Source organism: Helianthus annuus, chromosome 16, assembly GCF_002127325.2.
Source record: "Helianthus annuus cultivar XRQ/B chromosome 16, HanXRQr2.0-SUNRISE, whole genome shotgun sequence".
Taxonomy (NCBI): Eukaryota; Viridiplantae; Streptophyta; class Magnoliopsida; order Asterales; family Asteraceae; genus Helianthus; species Helianthus annuus.
In genome coordinates this window covers 187270657-187280738 of record NC_035448.2, presented here as the reverse complement: position 1 = coordinate 187280738, position 10082 = coordinate 187270657, and the positions used below count along the sequence as shown (strand labels likewise).

Sequence of the window (10082 nt, the reverse complement as noted above, 5' to 3'; positions counted from 1 at the left end):
TGGGGCTGGTAGTTTGATGAGAGATGAAGAAGAAAGGGGGTAGAGGGTGTGGGTTAGGATTTTATATTTAGATAAATAATAAGGGCATTCTTATCATTTCACACCCACTTAACTGAGAAAACTAACTTTCATCCACGCCAAGGACCATCCGATAACGAATTTGCAAAACTTGGGAACTATAGCTGTAATTTAAAAAATGTAAGGACTATAGGTGAAATTTAGGCAAACCACAGGGACTATCCATGCACTTTTCTCTTTTTTGGTCTTTAAGTTCAAGCTTTTTATGTATAAATTTGCGTCTGATTTATTTTGTCTTTAAGTTAAAGCTTTCTCGATATAATTTGAGTTTTCTACGTATTACGCCAGCTTGTGGTATAAGTTCGTGTTTGTCTTTGCCTATATTTTACGTCACGTCGTGGTATAATTTGCGTTTTGTTTTATGATTTTTTTTTCAGTTTTAGTCGTCGTTTTCTTACCATTTAGCATAGTTTTGCGAACCCCGCCTAATAGTGCTTTATTTCTTTTAGTGTTTTTTATGGTGGTTTACATTTTCAGTTCTTCAAGTTTGTATAGTTCACTTTTGGCCCTTGAAGTTTGCGTTTATTTTTGGGTCTTTAAGTTCATGCTTTCTCTATATAAATTCGGGTTTTTCTTGGTCTTTAAGTTAAAGCTTTCTATGTATAAATTCGAGTTTTCTACGTTTTACGTTAGCTCGCGGTATAAATTTGTGTTTTTCTTTGCCCACGTTTTACATCACCTCACCATATGAATTTGTGTTTTTGTTTTATGATTTTTTTTTTACGATTTTAGTCGTCATTTACTTACTACCTAACACAATTTTACGAATTCCGCTCCCGCAACGCGGGGGTTGTACACCAGTTGTATATAGTTTCAATTTAAGATCGTGATCATTTTTTTTTTTATAAAATACTGGTTGTAGACCTATTATATGAATTTAAGGATAGAAATTATATAACGTAATATTAATAATGAAAGCATAGATTTACATAGCTGAATAATGTATACACATAATATACAGCTGGTAACTTATATAACAATGTACGTATTTTTTTGAAAAATGATTTTGTTGACATTTAACAAAACAACCATTTATTATATAAGGTATATATTTACATAAATCTTGGGTACGACCCACATGCATTTTTTTATCAAACCTGTTTCTCGTGTTTAAATATTATAACTTATAAATACGAGACGCAAATTTATAAAAGTATTAACAAATTAATTGAAGTGTGTTTAGGTTTCGGAAAATATGAGCTCGTACTTGGTTGACAATAGGCCTAGTTCAAACTCGGCTGAAAGACTAAGAGATTCTTTAAAACAAGGTTGTTCTAAAATTTGATGTACTTATAAGCATCAGCTATTAACTTGTGCTCTAAACACTGCACGGCACAGAATTCAAGTGAATTTAAACCATGTTCATGTCATTAGACGGCCGGTCCAAGGGTAAGTAAACCCAAGCAAGGGCTTTGCGCCACCATTTAAGAAAGGCTCCAAATTTAAAAAAAGACCGCAATGTATATATGTTTAAATTAGGGCAGTTAAACATAAAATAGTAGGTCCCAGATCTCTAGTTCGCTTTGGGCCTCTAAAACGGTTGAGCCGGCTCTGTGTTATTAACAACACTTGAAGGTATCCTAAATTAAGGTATGATTGGCTTTTGCTGAAAACATTTAGATATAAATCTAGTTTTTTTGTAGGAGTGATAACACATTTTTCTATCTTGATTAATCAACCTATGAAGAAACACTGAACTAATTATGGGGACTAATCAGTTTGGTTTATGTTTCTACCATAATGGTTAATCTTCTTATGAATATTTGAGCTCCGACTTGAGGTTCAATCCTGCAAAACAAAACACCGTTACTCGTTAAGAGGGGAATGTGGGGGTTTCCCTCTTAACCGGGCTCCGGCGTGAGAATAAGCAACTGCTTTGGAAGGATAATCAAGTGTTAAGAGTGAGAGTAGAGGGAATCGAATGTTTAACCTGTGGAATGAGGTCTCTATTTATAGCCGGAGAGGTGTAAGAGGATATGGGCTGATGGGCCTTGGGCCGGAAATGGACAACACAACGGATGTGCTCTTTGTCTCACTAGTGTCGACCGTTTAGTGGCTTCTAGAAGTTCTTCGGTGCTGGCGCACCTTGATTGGAGCCACGTGTCGTTGTTGTCGGCCCTGCTGCTCTTCTGCCATCAGCAGACAAGTGGAGATCGTGGGACAGATGTCTCCGTCCCCTGATTGGTGCCACGTAGGCGTCCTTACGTACTTCTCGTCAGACGATCGTGGCGCACGATTGACCAGAGCCTGCTGGACTCTCATTGGCTCTTTTCACTGCCACTTGTACCTTGTGTACCACTGGAGGCAGCCTTGCACTGCCTTCCTATGCGGTTCCTGTTGAGCATTTAACTAACCCGCGCTGGTTAGTATGCCCATGTGCTCTTTTAGTATGCTAAGTGTTGATATCGGAACTTCTTGTGCGCGAGACCTCGCGTGACGTAGAGCAGAAAGTGGTGTATCTCGCGCGAGACTCTTAGTAGGAAGTTTATTAAGATAAGGAGTATGGTCCCACACGCAACTTTGATGGAGGTTTGCGCGGCTTTTTGGGACCATACCCCTTCAAGTCCCCCCAGTCCAGTGCTGCACCATGCGCGACGCAAGTGGTTGGAGCTCTGGACTTAGAAAAAATAAAAGTTGAAGGGAATGTGTCTTGCTTTTGGTTGGTGTGGCGCGACGCGAAGTGTTGTTAAGGTGATGTTAACTTGCGCGCCCTTGATAACTTTTGCATGAAGCTAATTGTAATCTTATGGTGGGAAAAACTTCGAAATTTGAACTCTGGCAAGTTGGTGAGATAAGTCGCTGATTGCGACGTCTGAGTTGACCCCTGGCACGGATGTCATCATGCCGACTGCGACGGTTGCACTTCGTGTCAGGAGAGTGAGGCCCACGCGCGCGTGGTAATCGTCAACCCTGCTTTTCCGTGTGACGTGTCAGCCTCTTGTTGGTTAGCCTAGCGGCGAAAGCGGCACGTTTACCCATCGCATTAAATGCGATGGGTATATATATCCGAAGAGATGTGAGAGGTTCTCACTTCTCTTCTTTGCTTTCCAACTTTCTCCCGTTTCTCCTCTTTGAATCTTGAAATCTTGTAGCAGATCTTCAAGATTTTCTTCACATCTTCAAGTTTTTTCCAGAAACTTGCATCTTTCTTCACGATGACTGAAGAACATCAGGAGGGAGTTTCCACAGAAGAGGGTCCTGTTCCCGCTCTCCGGTGGGATCTTGGACTTTTCGAGCAGATTGTTAGGAGCTTCCGGTTTCCACCGGAGTGGGATGCTCGGTACCCGGCTCAGAACCAGACTGCCGCCGACGCACCGCCGGGTTACATTACATTATTTGAAGACTTTTTTCTTCAAGGTAACTTTAGGTTACCAGCAACGAACTTCATGGGGCACATATTGCACCACTACAACTTCCATCTTTCTCAGATGAGCCCTCCTGGAATGGTTAGGGTTCGTCATTTTGAGTTTCTATGCCGAGCCCATGGCATCGAGCCATCTGTCGATAAGTTCCGGGCCTTCTACCAACTCCAACGGACGATGGGCTTCTTCTCGTTTGCCAGCCGTGGTGCTGCAAAGAAGATCTTGCTAAACCCACCAAAGAGTTTCCACGATTGGAAACCCAAATTTTTCTTCATTCGAGAAGAGGTGCTGCCGATTGCCATGCCCTTCAGAGATTGGAGTGAGCCGGTGCTGAAAGAGGATCTTCCGATCCCGAAACACGAACGATGGTATCAGCAGTTGACCCCTACCCCTAACCGGGTATTTAGGGAAAATGTTCTGGTAGCGGCGCGCATGAGTGACCAGTGGTCACCAGACAGCAAGGAGGTGCCGGTTCTGAAGATTGGTGATCAAGGTCAGTGATTTTCCTACTTTCCCTTGTTTCATGTTTTATGCTTTATTTCACTTATGCATTTTGACGTGTAGAGGCGCAATTGTATCAAGCTGCGTTCGCCACTTTCGGTGGATCTATGGGCGTGCGCCCACTGCTCGTGGATGAGGAAAGCTGGTACGAGCAGATTAGAGGCAATTTCATGTATCCGGTTGCTGATGCCTTTGCCTCGCCGCCTACCACGACTGAAGGTGCGCAATTTCCTAAACCTCGTCCTTTGCGCTCTGTGACTTCTGCTGGGAAAGAGGTTGTCTATCTTTCCAGCGAGGAGTCTGTAGGATCTTCAAACGGCGAGCTAAGTCCGTGGTCTAACATCTTTGCAGGTGTGTTGCGCGACCTGGGGGTTGACCCAGAAGAGAAGAAAAAGAAACCCTTGAAGAAGAAGAAAAAAGCCAACTTGGATACCGAGGTGACCAGTAAATGGGCTGGTAGTAGTCGCGCAACCGCTGCTGCTGGAAAAGGTACTCTTCGCCTTAGACAGAGTGACTTAAACGATTATGTGATAATTAGTGATTCACTTAAAGGCTTATCGCGCACAGCTGAGATGAAGGCTGGAGCGGGTGGTTCAAGGAGCTCTGGAAGCGCGGGTTCTCGTAACCCTGATGCTGTCGCTACTCCTTCAACTGCCGCGCATGAAGAAGAGGAAGCTGAAGAAGAAGAGGAGACTGCTGCACAGTTGGTCATCAGAAAAAGAGTTAGGAGCGAGACCACATCTTGTGTGGCTTCCGCATCGGTGGTTGGTGCGATTCCCTTGGTTGGGAAAACGAGCAACCTGCGCTCTCTCTATAGATTTTCTCCTGGTAAACTCCTGACTTGTCTCCCTTTTGCTATTTCCCTTGTTTATTTATTTGGTTTCTGCAGAAATCAAGAAGAAGACCCTTGAGAAGGGGGTTACATTCACTGAGCCAGAGCCGAAGAAGCCGAAGATTACCATTAAATCTTCCCAGACTGCTAAGGATAAAAATGTTAGTGAGGGGGATGCGGCGAAGGCTGCCGAGGCGCAGAGAAAAGCTGAGGAGCGTCGGAAGAAAGCTGAGGAAGAGAAACAGAGGAAGGCTGAGGAAGATAGGAAGTCTGAAGAAGCGGAGAAGAAGAAGGCTGAGGAGAAGAGAGCTGAGGAGGCGAAGAGGAAGAGAGCCTCTGATTTGGAGAAGGAGAGGGAGCAGAAGAAGGCTATGGAAAGGCATGTAAACGATCCAGATTTTGAAATCACTAAGGGTCCTGAGAGGAGGACGGAGCCTGAGGTTACGAAACCTACCCACCCCGCGCATACTGAGGCTCATGATCGCACAAAGATAGTTACTACCAAGGGGTCGGGTCGGTATGTTTCCAGCGGCGCGAGCTCTGGTGGGGCTGGGGGCTACAACCCAAATGTCATTGGGGCAAAGGATACCCTCGGTGATATCTACTATAAGAGTTATACCGAGGAAGAACGTGGTAGCGCTCCTCACCAAGCTCCCTGGGGTTTGAAGCAAAGGGACACTTTTCAGGAATTCGGGCCCTGCCGCGATTGGTTCTTAAACTCCTTTACTCCCGGCAAGGTTAACCGGCAGAGGGCGAAGACCCATGAAATGTTGTACCGAACTTATGTGATCGGGGAGGCCAATGCACGCGCCGCTAATCATCAGATAGTTCGTGATATGTTTATAATTACACATATTTTTCGTATCAAATCCTTACATTCTTATGATTTTGGATGTGGTTTTCTCGCGATTTGGATACTGAATTGTTTAAATTATGGATTTGCAGGAATTGATGATGAACCTGCTAATTTCGCGGTGAAAACAGAAGAAAAATGGTGCAGCGAAAGGAACACGGAAAGACGTGTCGGAAAAGCAAGAAAAAAATAAAATAATGCTGTACAGGACCCTTTACGGACCGTAAGACCAGGTCTTTACGGTCCGCAAGGAGGAGGCGCGCACCCGGATTGACCTAGTTGCTTACGGACCGCAAGCCTTTCACCATACGGTCCGTAAGCGAGTCGGTTTTCGCAAAAAAAATTATAAATCAAGGCAGCCGACTAGGGTTTATTCATTCATGCAACACAGGCGGCATTGGAGCATTCATGGACGATTGTGAGGCATCTTGAAGCTGTGCAAGAGTCTTGGAAGCTTTCGGTTCGAGTTTGGAGCGTTTCGGGTTCGTTAAACATTAGTTTTTCGGTTTCTTTTCGTCTTGAACTATGAATTCAGTTGTTTCCAGACTTTGTTCAGTTGTTTTATTGAATATTATGAGTAGCTAAACTTCTCAACTACCTAGGTTTTGATGAACTAGATGATTGTAATGCATATTTGACATGATTTCGGTTATTTGATGTGATTTACATAATCTTTCTTTGATATTGATCTTGATATTGCATGTTGGTATATTTTGATTGTTATTAGTCAATAAATTCAGCGGTTTAGGCACGAAGAAATTCCCCCTAGACTTAGGATTTAATTTAATTCGGTTATCTTAGGATTTTCGGGTTGAATATTGTGTTGAGAAATTGACCAAGTTGATTAATAATTAAAATCAAGATATTAAAACTTGCATCCTCATCTTGTGACTCGAAAGACGATTAGGGTGAGCTAGGTTATTAGCTAATTATTGGTGGGTAGATTGGGTGACCGATAGCTCGGGCTCGTTTATTGCATCGTAATTAGGGTTTCCTAGGATTTTAATTATCAAAGTTGGGTTTGCTTTGCGATTGTGGGATTCTCTCTCAACATTATTGTCTCTGAGGTCAAAAGGATTCTATTTTCGTAGGATTTGGTATCGATAGCTCGAGCCTGTTCGTTCTAGCACTTCACATTTAGTCTTGCTTTCTCGTTTGGGACATCTCTAGCGGGGGGTCAATCAAGGGAAATAGATATTTAACCGTCATCATTGTCACGTTAGCATTGCATGATTCTAGGGATTCGACACCTAGGTAGCCTTTATCTCATATATATTTGATCACAATTTGTGCACGTGTTTGCTTCGTTTGCTTGTTTTGTTTCCGACGTTTTCTTGCTTATTTTAGTTGTTAATTAATTATTTAAAATCACTCAAAACAAATCTAAAAATTTGACTATTTCTTCGATAGAGGTTCAGTATCTAGAGTTTGCATATAGTGTCCACGGATTGATATCCGGTCTTGCCATCTACACTACACTGCGACCGGTGCACTTGCCGATTGTGTGTGGTTTAGGTTGTGATTCCATTTTTAAAACTTGTTCGAATTTAATATACACATTTTCACACGCCAAGTTTTTGGCGCCGTTGCCGGGGACACTGGCACTTTAGAGAACGACCCGAGTCGTCTATTTAGTTGTTTATTTGCTTTCACAGATTTCCATTGCCTTTAGGTGCCTTTTGCTTGCAATTTGTGCCTTTAGGGTTAGATTTGCTTTAGTACTTAGATTAGATTTCTTCTCATTGTATGCACCACACTCGTTCACAGGGGCCACCTTCGTTTGCTGCTTCGTCTGAGCCCGAGCGAGCTTTCCACGAGCGCCTTCGCATTTTCCGAGCTAGTCAGGTACACACTTCATCTTCTGCTTCTACTATGGGTGACAACGAAGCCCCAGCTAGGAGAGTCGTCGCAGACTACGCCAGGCCGAACGCGGCCAATGCTCGTTCCAGCATTACCCGACCCGCTATCGGGGTTAATTGCTGGCAGATTCCACCCCAGATCATCACGATGGTTACGAACACCATCCAATTCCATGGACTACCTTCTGAGGACCGGGATGTCCATCTCTCGCGCTTTTCAGCTATCTGCGATACGTTCCAGGAGCAAGGTGTCACCGAGGATGCCTGCAAGCTGCGCCTATTTCCATTCTCGCTCGCTGACCGCGCTCATGCTTGGTTGGAATCCCTCCCAGCGGGATCCATTACTACCTAGGCCGGTATGAAAGAAAAATTCTTAGGTAAGTATTTCCCTCCTTCCAAAACCGCTCGTCTGAGGAGCATGATCCAAGAGTTTCGCCAAAAGGAGGGAGATTCATTCTACGAGACATGGGAGCGTTTCAAGGAGTTACTACTCAAGTGTCCTCATCACGGATTTGAGGATTGGGCTTTAGTTGAGAGATTCTATCATGGAGTGACACCCACTACGAGGAATATGCTGAATACTACTGCCGGGGGCAATCTTCTGACCGCCAAGACACCTGATGAGTGCATGGATATGTTCGAGGATATAGCGATGAGTAGCTACGAGTTTCCTGAGTCTAGAGATTCATCCACTACACATAGAGGAGTGCACAAGGTCGATGAGGTCACCAGGATGCAAGCACAGATTGATGCTTTGAAACAGTAGGTGAGTGATATGAAGGTATAGAAGGAGCAGCTATGCGAGATATGCACTGGTAGGCATGACACAACCGCGTGTCCTATTGCCCCTACTGAGACACCAGAGCAGGTAGAGTTTGTGGGAAATCGAAATCAGGGAAATTTTGGGGAGCGTTACAATTCGAATTGGAGGAACCACCCGAATTTCAGTTGGAAGAACAACCACCCACCGGGGTTTCAGCAGCGTCAGAACTTATTTCAGGACGCAGGAGCAGGATCGAGTTCGGGTACGAATAAAAGCCCCACGTTGGAGGAGATGCTGAGGCAGAACCAGGAGACAATGAAGCAGCATCAAGAGACCCTGGTTCAGCAGACACAATTACTGACTCAGTTCATGACCAGAGAGGAGGCACGGCATCAGGAGAACCAGTCGCGATTCTTGGAGCATGAGACTTTCATGAAGAATCAGAGCATGGCTTTCCAGAATCTTGAGAGGACTGTAGGTGCGATGTCAGAGAAGTTGAGTCAGAGACCCCCTGGTGGTCTCCCTAGTAGCACTGAGGGTAATCCAAATGCCACTACAAAGGCTGTTACTACGAGGAGTGGTCGAGGAGCTGTAGAGGTCGAGCCGGTAGTCGATGAGGACCCGGAGGTCGACGAGGTGATTGAGATGGAGACCCCTGCTGGCAAAGTGCACCCTAGGCTGCGCCCAGCAAGTACAGCACAGTCCAGCGGGTCTCCAGTAGAGAAGAAGGATGCAGAGAAGGAGCTGATGAGGGTGTACAAGCCGACACCCCCTTACCCTGGTAGGTTAGTGAAGGGTAAGGACGCGGAGCAGTATGGTCGTTTCATGGAGATGCTGAAGAAGTTACACGTGAACATCCCGCTCGTCGAGGCTTTGGCGAAGATGCCGAAGTATGCGAAGTTTTTGAAGGATCTTCTTACGAATAAGAAGAAATTAGAGGATCTTTCGACTGTCAACCTGAGTGAGGAGTGTTCTGCTGTCGTGCAGAACAAGCTGCCAAAGAAAATGACTGATCCTGGTAGCTTTACCATCCCATGTCTGATTGGGAATCTTACTGTCAGCAATGCGCTTGCTGACCTAGGTGCTAGCATAAATCTCATGCCCTATTCCATATTCGCTAAGCTTGACCTAGGAGAGCCTTCCCCTACGCGCATGAGTATTCAGCTTGCCGATCGATCGGTGAAGTTTCCTAGGGGCATCGTGGAGAACATGTTGGTGAAAGTCGACAAGTTCGCATTTCCCGTGGACTTTGTCATTCTCGACAGGGATGAGGACTCTGAGGTCCCGTTGATCTTAGGTCGTCCATTCCTTGCCACTGCACGAGCAGTCATTGACGTATATGATGCAAGTTGACTCTTCGTGTCGATAAAGATGAGGTCACTTTTGATATCCAACATTCTATGAGGCACACCCGTCAGCATGATGACACTCTCTACTTTATTGATACTCTTATGTCACATGTGGGTGGCCTTCTCAGCGAGATTTGTGGGAGAGATGCGTCTGACACGCATGATGCTAGTATGGATGATCAGGGGAGTGAGGTCACTGAGTTAGATGTTGAGCAGGACCCTCTGTTGCAGGCTACCGAGCCTTCCCCTAGATTCGAGGTGTTTGAGGTTATGGAGGAGGAGGAGATTCCGAAGGAGAGACCGTCTGTTGAGGCACCCCCGTCCCTGGAGTTGAAGGAGTTGCCGTCTCATCTGGAGTACGCATTCTTGGGCGAGGGATCGCAGTTACCCGTCATCATTTCTGCTGGACTGACGGAGGAGGAGAAGAAGAAGCTGATGAGTGTTTTGAGGGAGCATAGCCAGGCTATTGCGTGGAAGCTGATGGA

The 10082-nt window shown here is 45.1% G+C and overlaps 1 protein-coding gene and 1 non-coding gene across 2 annotated transcripts; one reads left to right on the top strand and one right to left on the bottom strand.

Moving 5' to 3' along the window:
• Positions 1 to 7891: 7891 nt before the first annotated feature.
• Positions 7892 to 7998, bottom strand: LOC118488503. Its single transcript, XR_004885043.1, has one exon. It is a non-coding gene; the product is annotated as a small nucleolar RNA R71 (small nucleolar RNA).
• LOC110918895 lies at positions 7904 to 9601 on the top strand. Its single transcript, XM_022163174.1, has 2 exons — positions 7904 to 8247; positions 8305 to 9601. The coding sequence occupies exons 1-2, from the start codon at positions 7904 to 7906 to the stop codon at positions 9599 to 9601; spliced, it is 1641 nt and encodes a 546-aa protein (XP_022018866.1).
• Positions 9602 to 10082: the final 481 nt, after the last annotated feature.

Coding starts and splice junctions, on each gene's coding strand:
- LOC110918895 (XM_022163174.1), top strand. CDS start 7,904: ATGATCCAAGAGTTTCGCCAAAAGGAGGGAGATTCATTCTACGAGACA. Junction 8,248..8,304: donor CAGATTGATGCTTTGAAACA/GTAGGTGAGTGA, acceptor ATGCACTGGTAG/GCATGACACAACCGCGTGTC.